This window comes from Pavona decussata, unplaced genomic scaffold (assembly GCF_977016875.1).
Source record: "Pavona decussata unplaced genomic scaffold, jaPavDecu1.1 SCAFFOLD_67, whole genome shotgun sequence".
In the NCBI taxonomy this organism is placed as follows: domain Eukaryota; kingdom Metazoa; phylum Cnidaria; class Anthozoa; order Scleractinia; family Agariciidae; genus Pavona; species Pavona decussata.
The window spans coordinates 1,292,501-1,307,081 of record NW_028145486.1 but is presented as its reverse complement, the minus strand read 5'-3'; the positions used below and the strand labels follow the sequence as shown (position 1 = coordinate 1,307,081).

At 38.9% G+C, this 14,581-nt stretch overlaps 2 protein-coding genes across 2 annotated transcripts in view; one reads left to right on the top strand and one right to left on the bottom strand.

Moving 5' to 3' along the window:
- The window catches only part of LOC146477974 (protein kinase C-binding protein NELL2a-like), a 46,876-nt gene extending 40,263 nt beyond the window's left edge, over nt 1-6,613 (top strand). Inside the window, exons 2-3 of the mRNA XM_085112690.1 lie at nt 5,769-5,883; nt 6,305-6,613. Coding sequence (XP_084968816.1) covers nt 5,781-5,883; nt 6,305-6,516 — 315 coding nt within the window. The 5' untranslated portion in view covers nt 5,769-5,780 and the 3' untranslated portion in view covers nt 6,517-6,613. The remainder of the gene's footprint in view (nt 1-5,768; nt 5,884-6,304) is intronic.
- Nucleotides 6,614-13,233: 6,620 nt separating this feature from the next.
- The window catches only part of LOC146477972 (uncharacterized), a 12,525-nt gene continuing 11,177 nt past the window's right edge, over nt 13,234-14,581 (bottom strand). Inside the window, exon 5 of the mRNA XM_085112664.1 lies at nt 13,234-14,202. Coding sequence (XP_084968790.1) covers nt 13,640-14,202 — 563 coding nt within the window. The 3' untranslated portion in view covers nt 13,234-13,639. The remainder of the gene's footprint in view (nt 14,203-14,581) is intronic.

Below are 14,581 nucleotides of genomic sequence, written 5' to 3'. Positions count from 1 at the left end.
TTCTGCGATCGTCTGAGATCGCGATCGCAGGATCGCAGACGAGCGCAGAAGTAGTTTCCATATGATCGCAGACGATCGCAGACGATCGCAGACCTTATTGCGATCTGCGATCTGCGATCCGCGATCATATGGAAACCAGCCTTAAGAAAAATATAAATTAGACTGTGGTCGCTGATGCTGACATGACAAACTCCAGAGCAGATTAACTTGTCGGGACAATTAGTATATATCAAGTCAATTAAAGTAGATGCGTGTCGGTGATGCGCGTTGGTTCATTAATCATCTGCTGAAGACCACAGACTTCCATGATGTCAGACAGCAAACGAGAGTTAGTGTCAGACAAAGAAACCAATAAGACACTTTTGTTTGCCATCTTTCAAACGGCTTTCCTTAGGAAACCTCTACCGTCTTCAATACTTTACCTCCTATCTCATTTCTTTTGAAGACGTTTTTTGATGTCGTTATTTCCCGTTCGTGGTGAAAATTTAAACCTAAACGACATTCACTAAGTATTCAATATGTTTCAGAAGGATAATCATTTTATTTTTACCCTTTCACCTTTTCTTAAATTTTAACATGCTTACTCGCGACAACCTCAGAAACATACAGCCACTTCATGTTTAGGCGGAAACGCGTCTGCTAATGATTGTTACATGAGCGCCGCAATTCTCCTTTATTGAAAAATAATATTATTATTTAACCAGGGAGCTCACGTTACTTTGTTGTTATTCAGTGAGGCCCTGCATAATAATAACAATAATAATAATAAGATCAACATTAACAATAATTAATTGAATTAACAGGCTAAAAAGTTACAGGATAAAAAAGGTACTCGTGAGTTAAAAATAAAATGTGGTAATTTAAAATGTTGATGCAGTCCAGTTATCGAAAAACTACTAACATTTCTGGAAAGAATACCTTAAAGTGTATTTCATTCCCTTGTTATTACATTTTATTCGTTTATACGATTTTCAAATGAGGTTTTTAGAATTAATTTAGCATTTATTCAGATTTTTGAGAGTAGTATATGCCCTTAACTTGCATTGTAATAGTTTTTAGAAGGGCTCTTCCAATTGTTGATAGCAGAAACATTCAGTCACTGACGGAGTTCCCGTCAGCAAATAAAGGTGTCTCTCTTTCTCTTTCGTGGTGTTTTTTCTTGATATCGATTTGACCTAAGCCTTCAATCATGAGATTCTTTTGAAGAAAAACTTGAACTCTACTGGATAAGTGAACTTACTCTGGATTGGTTTCAAATTTTCAGGGATAAACAGTCAACTTTCGCCCCACGGACACCTCGCTATTACGTACACCCCGATAATACGGACAGCAACTAAATCTCCGGCAAAAATAAATTAAAGGCGTTTGACTAAAATAAATTCGCGCTGTTAAGGACTCTCACTATTAAGGACACTAACCTACGTTCCCGAGGGTATCCGCAATAAAGGGAGTTGACTGTACATCTCATCCTCAAATAGTTAGTTGTGGTGTTTTAAAAAGTTGCGTTTTCGGTCACCGTTCAGTCATGGGATGCGCGGGGACGAAAGGCTAATTCTTAAAGAAAAATGTTTGTTTTTATCAACATTATTGACAAGGTAATTTGGCTACCGTAAAGAGATGCAAGTGCTGGTGTTTCGAGCGTTAGCCCTTTGTCGGAATGAACCAAAGAACTGTGGTTGTATGTCAACGAGGATGGAGCCAAAACGCCTAAAATGTTTGCGCGGCACATCAAAGAACTTGGAACGTAATTGGCCCGCATCATAGTCGGACGAAAAGCGTTCATTGATTCCGAGGGGATGAAAAGTACCGATTTGAAAGATGAACTTTTGCTCTAAACGTTTACAGCTTTTTCTGAAACCATGATGTAGAGAAATACCACAAACTATCATGTGTTGGTAAAAATGGTTAGCTTGTCAGAGTGTCGTGCGGCTGTTTTGAATGCATTTTTGTAATTTCTTTCAAATTCTCAAAAATGCCTCGCGAGATCGGTCACTGAAAACATTTCGGCACCCAAGCGATCTATTAAAATCACTGGTCATTTTTCCTGCACCTCTTCTAATGAGGTCTATTGTATAAAATGTACGCTATGCAAAAAGTTATACATTGTTGAGACAGGAAGGCTTTGTGAATGAGCGCGCGCATTTAAGGGCGGTGCCTCCAAGGTATTTTGCCCATCCTTTGACTATGTTGGAAAAGCAGATTTTATCAAGGGCTGTTAAAATCCAAACAGAAAAATTGGGGTAATCCAGAATTTTTCAGAGATAATTAAGCAGCAATAATTCTAAAAAAAACCTAGTAAAATACAAAGCAATGCATGGTATTTGTTTCCAATTTGAAGCTTAATTGTCCCTGAAAAATGTTTGTTTACCCCTTGTTTTTCTCAGTTTTGAATTCCAATAGCCAGAAAGCCCCCAAAAGTAACTTTTGATTAGTAGCCACCGTCCTTAAGAAAGCAGAGTTTCTTAGACATCCTGAGATGCGCAGAACGTATGCGCAGTAGCAAAAGAAAGTAATGACATTAAAGCTTCCAAATTGTTTGTTGGATTTGTGCGCTTCTAACTTGAAAGTTATCTTTGTTTTTATACCACTTGCATGAAATTAGAACGGCAATTCATCTTCCAATTCAGCACTCTTAATCATTCAACTGATTTATTCTTGTTTTTCACGTTACCATGCATGCTTCGACTAATAGCGTAGCTCCTCGACTCACTATATAAACCACATACAACCCACTATTCCTTGCTTTGCTCTGTCGAAGGGCTGACGATCGAACTGTCAGCAATTGAACCTCTTTACGGTGGCCAAATTACTTTATCGATTCTTTTGATAAAGCCAAACATTCGTTTCCACTCCCCACCAACGCAGCACCGTATCAAAAAAACAAAAACAAAAACAAACAAAACAAACAAACTAACCCCCTTATCGTAAAGAAAAAGTTTTCAAACGAAAACGGGTGCAATGGTGTGTTCGGGCAACGTCTCCGAAATACCCGTTTCCCATTTGTATTTTTTCTACTTATTCCTTTTTTTCTAGCCTTTGATTTTTTTAATTTCCATGCATCTACACCGATCTTCGTGGAATCACACGAGGGTCGCCCACACACTTCAGTATTAAAACTACAGTCGAATGAGTGGGTAGGAGTCATAAATATTTTTATTTGTAGGCAAATAAACTACTTTTTTTTTTTTTTCTCTAGCTGTTTGATTTTTTCCATGCATCTACAACATGGCCACACACGAGGATCGCCGACAAACTCTTCAACTCTGTTTCCTCTACGTCCTAATTCAAAAGTTCCAATTTACGTGTAAAGTGTTAACATGGTTTTAATTTACTCTTTCCCATCACTTTGATGTGTACCCTTAATGCAGGATGTATTGAAAGGTGAGACAACAACCTTGATAGCTCATTTGGTAGAACACTGCCGCCACCGGCATCGCAGAGATCATGGGTTCGAATCCCTTTAGGCTTTCTTTTTTGCAACAACTCAAGTTGCGTAAATAGTTATTCTATTTAATCTTTCACCCGCCGTTCAAATCTATATTTCATATATTCACATACATTTAAACCATTCTTCGCATGCATTTTCCAGCCAAATTCAGATATAATGTTTCCTTAACTCGGCCATATTGAGCTCAACTGGTGATACAAGATAAAATATGTCAAGGCTCGCATTTATGGACTTTTAAAATACTGGTGATCAATTGACATGATATTTCTTACAGAAGCTCAAGTGCACACTATCACGAAATATTCACTGTCGGTTCGCTAATGATCGCAATGAAATGCGCAATTAAATTCCAAACGATGTTCTCATGAGGAAAAATTGTTTCAACTTGCCGTCCAATTTGTACGCGTTTTTAAGCAGAGTGGATTCTTTCGGGCCTAGTCGCGCTAATATTTATGTAAAGTGAATGTCTACTCATTAAGCCTTATAGAAACATATTATGTACGGAACCGTCAGTATCAAGAGTCACATATAATAATTAAAAGACAATATATAATGCGATGGAAAGACAAATTTATCATAATTTGTCTGATATCGATGAATTATTATTAAGAATTTGTGGACTTGCGTCATACTTGTGCCTCTAATAATTATTTACTGTCGACTGATCATATCTACGATCGAGTTGTCTGTAAAGTCGCCGATTTCTGGTTCATAAATTATTAAATAAAAGAAAGATCCCCACGGTTGTTTACGCAACTTAATCAGTTCCGAAAAGAAAGCTTTAAAATTGAACGGGATTCGAACCCATGACCTCTGCGATGCCGGTGCAGTGCTCTACCAACTGAGCTATCAAGCTATCTGGGAGCTGGTCATATTGTGAGTTCGTAATATACCCGTAAGGATGAATAAAAGAACTTGAAATTCTTATTCATTTAATCATCCGGCTTCATGGGTAATTTCTACCTAGATATTTGTCTTCGGAGAAAACATCTGGTAAATTCGATCACGTTCTCCAATCTGATTGGTCAATGAAAATGGTCCGATGCAATTTCATTTTGCACGCTTTGCACGCTTTGCACGCGCATGGACCCATGACTCACAAAAAATTTTACGTTGGCACTTCTGTCCTTCTTGTATCGATTTAAGCTTAACGTTTCATTAAACTGCGACAAGTTCTTATAAACATACCCATTTTTATAGTGTTTTCTCTCTCTTAAACGTTTTCTGATAATATTTTCTTGGCTAGCAGATGTGTACAACTAACGTGTACTACAGCGCACGCACTTTGGCCACCTTGTCAACAAAACCAGCTGCTGTTATAATGTTATTGTTTCACTGTTTACGTCATGCAGTCATGTGACCTGTTTCGACCTCGTGCTTGACGTTCGACCGGCTCGTTCATGGACTATCAAAGTTGTTGTTGGTTTTTAGTACGTTTAAGCCTGAGCCGTTCTTTTACTTTGTGCTTGCAATCATAACATGGTGTCACTCGCGGGATTTTGACCCACTTCCGGAGTCGACCGTGGCTGTTACGTTTCCTGATAGATCTCAACGAATTTTCTCGCAGTTGGTAGCTGCATCTCAGTCAACATTGGTCCCCGATTTAATGATAAGTTTGTTTGCGAATTAAACAATTCAGAGCATTTACAGCACCCAGAAGACCTAAAGCCAAGACACGGCTGGAGGTAAGAACTGTAAGCTGAAAACCTATGATAGTGAGAGTAACTAATGATGATGATGGTGTTACTAGTTAGACTGATAAAGACAATGATGAAAACGATGATGGTGATGACGTTAATGATTGTGGAGCTGGTCACGGAGATTCCATAATAGTGATAATGTTGATGATTGTAATGATGATAGATAGTGATGATAATGATGACGATTGTGACTAGAATTATTTTGCATAATGACTGTGATGATAATGAAGCCTATGATGATGATGATCTTAATAATTGTGACGCCAGGAATAGAGATGGTATTAGTAGGGTGATAATGATGACGATGGTGATGGTAATGGCGATAATGATGATGACGATTATGGTGACAACGATGGTCTTCGACAAGAGTCGAAACCTTGACCTCCAGTACACTGGTCGGACGGTTTTAGACGGTTTTATGTTCCTAGCAGTATGTAGGACGTTTTGTGTCAGACACTTACCTAGAAAATGAGCCAGGTCGCCACTACCAACCAGTGTAGGAAAGCTAGGCCTTGTGTTCGATTCCCGCCGGTGCTCAGCCTTAATTCTTGACCAAGCCAAATATTTTGCTCCCTTCTTTCCCTATCTCTTTACAGAATTAGCTTTGTTTTATTCGCCAGAATCTTTGCGCCATGAATCCTTGCTTGAACAGTGGAAAATGCCTCATGGGATACACTGACAAGAAGTACGTTTGTGTCTGCGCGAGTGGTTTTACAGGAGAAAACTGCGAAACCGGTTGTAAAATTCAATCTGTTTCTCATTACTTAACAAAAATTGTTCCCACTTTCAGTTTTAAAAATATAATTCATATCGTTGAATTTCTGTCAATAAAACTGAAAATTTCCGTTTAAATACTAGATGGCAACCTTAGGCTGCGATGTCGTCACCGTTTGGAAAACACTTAATTGAAAAAGATTAAGGGAAAGAATCGAAAGCTTGTAACGCTTGGAATTGCTTGAATTTTTTATAAAGCTTTTATATTCTGAAGCTAATTTTGTTTTCCAAACAATTTATTTTCCCAAATGTCGTGACTGTTATTTGGTACTTTACCAACAATAGTTTTAAGAAAAATCCCCACCCATAACAGTTGGATTCCTCTCTTGGCTGATAAGTTTTTTACTGTCATTAATGTTCGCATTGTTCTTTTATTCGTCAGATATCAATAAATGTAGATGTGGCAGCCTTAACTGCAGCGAGCACGCAACGTGTGTAAATACCGCTGGACACTTTGACTGCAGCTGCAAGCCAGAATACACTGGCAATGGACACGAGTGTTTTGGTATGATTTGCCATTTTATTTACAGACTGTTCAAATCATTATTAGCTGATTATTCAGCGACTGATTGCATTACTCTTGCGTTATTTTAAATAACATTAATGAATGCAACAACGGTAGCCATGACTGCAGCGAGAATGCAACGTGTATAAATACCGCTGGACACTATGACTGCTGCTGCAAGCCAGAACACACACTGGTAATGGACGTGTGTGTTCAGCAAACTCAACTGAAGTTCACAAATTAAAACTAACCCCAAACGTAAGGATTTATAGCACCCGAACGTAAGAAATCTAACCCCCAAATGTGAAAAATCTCACCCATAAACGTAAGGATTTGTAACCCTCAAACGTAAGAAATCTAACCCCCGAAAGTAAGGATTTGTAGCCCCAAGACGTAAAAAATCTAACACCCAAACGTAAGGATTTTTAACCCCCAAACGTAAGAAATCTAACCGCCAAACGTAAAAACTCTAACCCCCGAACGTAAGGATTTGTAACCCCAAGACGTAAAAAATCCAACCCCCAAACGTAAGAAGTCTAACCCCCAAACATAAGGATTTACAAACCCCAAACGTAAGAAATCTCACCCCCGAACGTAAGAATTTGTAACCCCCAAATGTAAGAAATCTAAATACCAAACGTAAGGATTTGTAATCCCAAGACGTAGGAAATCTAACCCCCGAACGTGAGGATTTGAAACCCCCTAACGTGAGAAATCTAACCCCCAAACGTGAGGGATTATAACCCCCAAACATAAAAACTCTAACCCCCAAACGTAAGAAATCTAACCCTCGAACATAAGGATTTGTAACCCCCAAACGTAACGTTTTATAACCCCCAACCGTAAGAGATCTAACCCACAAACGCAAGGATTTATAACTCCCAAACGTAAGAAATCTAACGCCCAAATGTAAGAAATCTAACCCTCGAAAGTAAGGATTTGTAACCCCCAAACGTAAGAGATCTAAAAATTAAAATTCAGAAAAAAAATTGTACCTAAAAAATCAAACATCCGAACGTAAAGATTTGTAACCCCAAAACGTAAGAAATCTAACCTAAAAACGTAAGGATTTATAATACCCAAACGTAAGAAAACTAATCCCCAAACGTAAGAATCCATAACCGCCAAACGTAAGAACACTAACCCCAAAGCGTAAAAAAACTAACCCCCAGACGTAAGAAATCTAACCCCAAAACGTAAGAATTACTAACTCCCAAACGTAAGAAAACTAATTCCCAAACGTAAGAAATCTAACCTCCAAACGTAAGAACCCCTAACCCCCAAACGTAAGAAAACTAACCCCTAAACGTAAGAATTACTAACTCCCGAACATAAGAAAACTGATTCCCAAACGTAAGAATTACTAACCCCCAGACGTAAGAAATCTAACCCCGAAACGTAATAATTACTAACCCCCAAACGTAAAAAAACTAACCTCCAAACGTAACAATCCCTAACCCCCAAACGTAAGAAAACTAACCCCTAAACGTAAAAATAACAAATCCCCAAACGTAAGAACACTAACCCCAAAACGTAAGAATTACTAAACCCCAAAAGTAAGAAATCTAAGTCCCAAACGTAAGAAATACTAAATCCTTAACGTTAGAAATCTAACTCCCAAACGTAAGAATTACTAAAACCCTAAACGTAAATAAACTAACCCCCAAACGTAAGAAAACTAACCCCAAACGTAAGAATTACTAACCCCCAAACGTAGGAATTACTAACCCCCAAACGTAAGAAAACTAACCCTTAAACGTAAGAATTACTATCTCCCAAACACGTAAGAAATCGAACCCCCAAACCCCCAAAGGTTAGAAAACTAACCCCCAAACATAAGAAGGCTAACCCCCAAACGTAAGAATTACTAACCCATAGACGTAAGAAATCTAACCCCCAAACGTAAGAATTACTTACCCTTAAACGTAAGGAAACTAACCCTTAAACATAAGAAGTGCTAACCCCAAACGTAAGAAAACTAATCCCCAAACGTAAGAATTACTAATTACCAAACGTAGGAAATCTAGCCCCCCAACCGAAAGAATCTCGAACCCCCAAACGTAAGAAAACTAACTTCCAAACGTAAGAATCCCTAACCCCCAAACGTAAGAAAACTAACCCCCAAACGTAAGAAATCTAAGCCCCAAACGTAAGAATTAGTAACCTCAAACGTAAGATAACTAACCCCCAAACGTAAGAATTTCTAACCCCCAAACGTAGGATAACTAACCCCCAAACGTAAGAAAATTAACCCTCAAACGTAACAATTATTTACCCCTAAACGCAAGAAAACTAACCCCCAAACGTAAGAAAACTAACCCCCAAACGTAAAATAAAGTTTACCTCTAAACGTAAGAATCTCTAACCCCCAAACGTAAGAAAACTAACTTCCAAACGTAAGAACACTAACCCCCAAACAAAAGAATTACTAACCCCCAAACGTAAGAAAACTAACCCTCAAACGTAAGAATTACTAACCCCGAAACGCAAGAAACTAACCCCCAAACGTAAGAATCCCTAACCGCCAAACGTAAGAACACTAACCCCAAAACGTAAGAAAACTAACCCCCAGACGTAAGAAATCTAGCCCCTAAACGTAAGAAGACTAATCCTCAAATGCAACAAATCCTAACCCCCTAAACGTGAGAAAACTAACCCCCAAACGTAGGAATCCCTAATCCCAAACGTAAGAAAACTAATCCCCAAACGTGAAAAAAAGTTAACCTCTAAACGTAAGAATCCCTAACCCCCAAACGAAAGAAAACCAACTTCCAAACGTAAGAAACTAACCCCCAAACGAAAGAATTACTAACCCCCAAACGTAAGAAATCTTACTCCCAAACGTAAGAATTACTATCCATCAAACGTAAGAAGACTAACCCTTAAACGTAAGAATTACTATCTCCCAAACGTAAGAAATCTAACCCCCAAACGTAAGAATTACTAACCCTTAGACGTAAGAAATCCAACCCACAAACGTAAGAATTACTAACCCCCAAACGTTAGAAATCTAACCCCCAAACGTAAGAATTACTAACCCTTAAACATAAGAATTACTAACCCCAAACGTAACAAAAATTAATTCCCAAACGTAAGAATTACTAACCACCAAACGTAGGAAATCTAACGCTCAAACGTAAGAATCCCTAACCCCAAAACGTAAGAAAACTAACTCCCGAACGTAAGAATCCCTAACCCCCAAACGTAAGAATGACTAGCCCCCAAACGTAAGATTTACTTATCCCCAAATGTAAGAAAACTAGCCACCAAACGTAAGAATTCCTAACCCCCAAACGTAAGAATTCCTAACCCCCAAACGTAAGAAATCTAACCGGCCCCAAACGTAAGAATTACTAACCCCCAAACGTAAGAAAACTAACTCTCAAACGTAAGAATTCCTAACCTCCAAAGTTTGCTTTTCTCACATAGTAATAAACTGGGCAAGAATACTTCCGCATTAGGAGGCACCGCCCTTAAATGCGAGCACTTATGGTGCAAAACTTGCTTTTTCATTCACAAAGCATGAAACATTTCGGTACCCAAGCGATCTATTAAAGTCACTGGTCTTTTTTTATTCACCTCCGCTAATGAGATTTATTGATCTATTCGGCCTTTATGGGTCCATCTTTTATAATAAGGTTTTAAAGCGGCCCCATTACAGCAATAAAATCTGCAATTCCACAGTGACAAACCGATGAGTGGTTACGGATCACTTGTAGACCTGGATCAACAAATTATTTCAAATACAAAATATTGACGGCAAACTGATCCCAACGGCGGAGGAGACGAGCTTGATAGAATAAACAACAAAGGCTAGAATAACTGAAATATTTTTGTTTTAAAAAAACAAATTTTTGCCCAATATTTTGGTTTGCAATACAAACCTTCCTCGGGGGCTGAACGAAAAAGAAAAGTGAGAAACTTAAAAGGATCGTTACAAATAAAGATTTAAAATATAAAATACGTTACAGTGATTGGTTTTTTATGACCAAGTTAAAAGTATGAGACATCACATTGGCGTGTTTCGTCACGTCTATTTATACCAAGAGGGTGAAATGTCTTAGCCTTGTTGATTAAATGAGCTTCACGAGCCTTTCTAACCGAGCCACGTTTGCTGCGTACAAAATCAAGTGGGATTAGGTGGACGTCGTTGATTGAGTGGCCAGGTTGGTTGAAATGTAGTGAGACAGTAAGGTTGATTAGTTGATGATGATTCAGGATAGATCTGCGGTGTTCCCCGAAACGTTCATTGAGTTTGCGCTTTGTCTCCCCAAGTTAGGCATCGTGGTTGGTTGCATTTATGAATTCCAGCGGGTTGTTGATTGGAGGGCTTGTTTTTAGGTTGCTCGGAATGGACCAGGAGATCACGTAGACTTGCGTTACGTTTGTAGGCGATAACTGGTGGATGAGAGAAAGCTTGTTTGCAGTTGGCGGAGGACTGGAGGATGTTATGTTTTTTCACATTTGAAGAGATTTTGGGAAGAGCAGGATTGAAGGATATGACAAAGAGTGTTCTGTCTGTTTTTGTGGCTTTCTGTTCTTGTGGCTGTAGTGTTGCGTGACGTGGGATGGCTCGTAAGCGATTTGCATCTCTTTGTAGGAAATAGCGGCTATAACCACGTTTGACCAGGTGCTTGATGAGTTCTTCACTACGTTTGTCAAAGAAAGCGTCGGTAGAGGATATGCGACGGATTCGCAGGAAAAGGCTGAATGGAATAGTTTGTTTAGTGTGGTTCGGGTGGCAGGAAGTTTTGAGGAGGTATTGATGCTTGTCTGTGGGTGTTGTATGGAGATCTGTTTGGATGTGGTTGTTGCTGAGGTGGACTTGAACATCTAGGAAAGGGAGCGTCTGATGAGAGGAATTTGAGTATTCATGGGTAAATTTGATATTCGCGTGAATAGAGTCTAAGTATCAGATGAAATCTTTAAGGCGTTCCTCTCCTTCTGTCCTTCTGTCCTATTACAGCAATCGTTTAATCCACCGCAATAAAAAATGAGACCAGGCCGCAACGAAAATCAGCTAAGTAATTGGGGACATCCAGGCCCTCGACAATGGAGCAAACAATGGTACAGGAATTTCTGTCCTAACCTGAGGTTGTCCTAGGATAGCTCTCTTGGGTTTTCTCAAGTAAGGTAAGTACATCTTAACCCTTAAAGACCGGGCTTTTTTTTTGTCTTTCGGACGGGAGGCGGAGGGGGGGGGGGGGGGGTGACGGATGACATAACTTTGCAACTACAAAAGCTATGAGAATGAGGCTTAGAGGATAGATAGTTCCTACAAAGATGTTTCCTTTGAGGTCCGCAACGGAAAGTGACGACCTCATATGACGTGGTAATTACGTAATGATTGCCAAATGGCGGCCATCTTGCATCCGCCATCTTAGATTTCTGGATCTCCTCAAAACGTCAGGAAGGCGCCGAAATTAAGTGAAACATAATCAAAACCAATAAAGGAATACTAATATGAGCTAAAAACACAAAAATTAGAGGAAGAAAATTATTTTTCATTCAACCTAAAAAGGATTTTCCATTTTCTGAGCAAACTGCCTGTCAAAAATTGGTTGCCATAGTCAAGAAACACTAACCGACCACATCAAATTTTTCCCAGGTAAATTTGCGAAAGAGTCCTGAAGTTTTATGGCGTTTACCCAAACATTTAAGGTGGCCGAACACAGTTTGCGCGCGCTTTACAGATTGTTAGTGATGTTATTAAGCGTGCGCTAGGGTTGTGGTAAGCAAATACTATCGATCCCTCGATTTTATACCAAAATGGATCACAAAGGTGAGTTTTGGTCTTAAAATAACTCAGTTTCTCGTTTGCGAATCCTTCTTCATCTATCCCCAAACAAAGAAAGTGACTTCACGAGGAGCTAAGCCTTTTCTTTCATCTTTGCTGAGGAAACCTAATTAAAAGCACACATGAGCGTTTGACCAAAAAATTGCGACTGGTTGTTTTAATGGAAATTAATTGTTTTCTAAGGAACCGCTCGTTAGAATTTAGTGAAATTTGACAAAACAGTAGTTCCCTAAAAGCGTAACTCGCCTACAAACAAAAACCGAAATCTAACAAAGAGTATCTTCAAAAAACATTAAAGTGCAAAACCAACATTTACAGGAGATCCCTCTGTTAAAATTACATGAAAGCAGCGTCACTGTGTCAGTATTTTGTGAGTTTTTGTGGATACAAAAAATGGAAAAAATCTAACGAATACATGTTCTAAAAATTAAGGAAAACCATTATTTGTGGACGGTTGATAGCTTGCTGCGTTGCAATGGCAACAGCACCTTGCTAAACAAGAAGTATCAAAATTTATTCCTTCTTAGTTAACCTTGCACCATGCAAATTTCGGGTACTCAGAAGTACGTAGTTTTCAAATAATGTTTACTAACAGCTGTATACTGGAAAACTGTGTGATCGGCCACCTTAAAAAGTTATTCTGATTCAAAGTCGCTGCAAGCAGAATTCCCCCCGGTCTAGATAGGGTTAACAATGAAACAAAAGGCTAAAAGGCAAAATATACAGAGAGTATCTTTCTGAAACATACTGAACATGTGGAGACCATCGGTTAGTGCACCTTTCTCCTACACGCCTCATCAGACGCTGTTTAGAGTTTAAAGTAGGATCCATTTTCTTAAATTTCCATCAAAAGTAGGAAGTAATGACAATGAAAAGAGCATCTTAGCGTAATAAGGAAACAGCTCACTCGTTATAAGAAACGTCTCATAAAGTGTAAGTGTGCGGTGAGAGAGATTTCCTAAGAAAAGCGACATAAAATTGTCTTAAATATAAAGTACACCGTAGCACGAATATCAATAACAATAAACAAACAAAACCTTCATCCATGCCAAACAGCAGTAACTACAATCGTATACTCCTAACTAAAGAGTCTTTTATGTGCTTTAAAATGATTTTTAAAAGCCCTTTATATACCATTTTGCAGTTTACTGTTTGTTTGAAAAGAATACTACAAGGAAACAGCAAAAATCTAACGTTTGAATCGCCCAAAGCATTTTTTGGTGCTTAATAACTCTGTTGCGAAAACATTCAACTAACATGCAAAAAAGAAGTAAATTTACGTTTTCGTTATAACACTGGTTTAGGATTTCGGATTTGTTTGCTTTTTTTCACTTCACAGCCGAGAACGAGCATCACTACATGTTTGAACACTGTACGACACGAAAGTACCCTCCCACCTTCACCTTAAATTATTTCTAACGAACAAAGACTTTCCAAAAATCGCCAGACTCAGACGGCAGTCGATCCTTGTTTGAGTCATCACATTCCCATCTTGATTGATATGTACCAAGCAGCCAATGATGCGCTCCAGATACATAGGCAGCGTGATTGTAGAGTCTTCCATCGCCATTAGCTTCAAAGACATCAGCGCTCCATTTACCAACTTTGACAACGCCATTCTGTTTTCCCCACTGATCACAAAGCTGTGCTAACATCGAGTTGTCATTCTTCATTCTCACAAACGAGCCACATGAATCAGGCAAGACATCTGTCTGACCGCTAAAGTACTGGACCACAGCTTCCCCAGAGCTGCTGGCGGTCGTTATCACATGGAAGGTGCGACCCACCTGTTGTTTGCTGCAGTAGAATCTCAGTTGAGTAAATGGCAAATTTGCACGTAGCTCATTCATGGCGCCCTTTGTGACAACCATCTTGTTACTGTGGTAACTACTTACTCCACGGTATGACGTAAAAATGGACAACTGAGGCAGAGTGGCTGAACTGTCAATCACCACATTCAAAACAAGAAGCCATCCTCCTGAAGTCATGAACATATAACAAAGAGTAATCAATGGTGACTTTGAGAAAAAATGATTTCTTTTGCATAAAATACATTTTCAATGTTTTGGAAAACGTTTCGGCAGATAATAGCACATATGTAGCCATTTTATCAATTAATAAATCGCTTTAAATAGAAAGCAACCTTAAAGCCATGAAAGTAGACGTTCATTTTATTCCATTTATTTTTTTTTTTGCTAGAAAAGATACTAGAACTGTGTTGATGAAGTTTGTGATGTTATTGGGAAGGAGCTGAGCATGATTCCTGATATAACAAGACCTCGCAATCGATGTAAACTGTTAAGGCCGGGCCAAACGAGAGCCGATAGTGAAACGATAGTGACCGATAGTTGCCGATA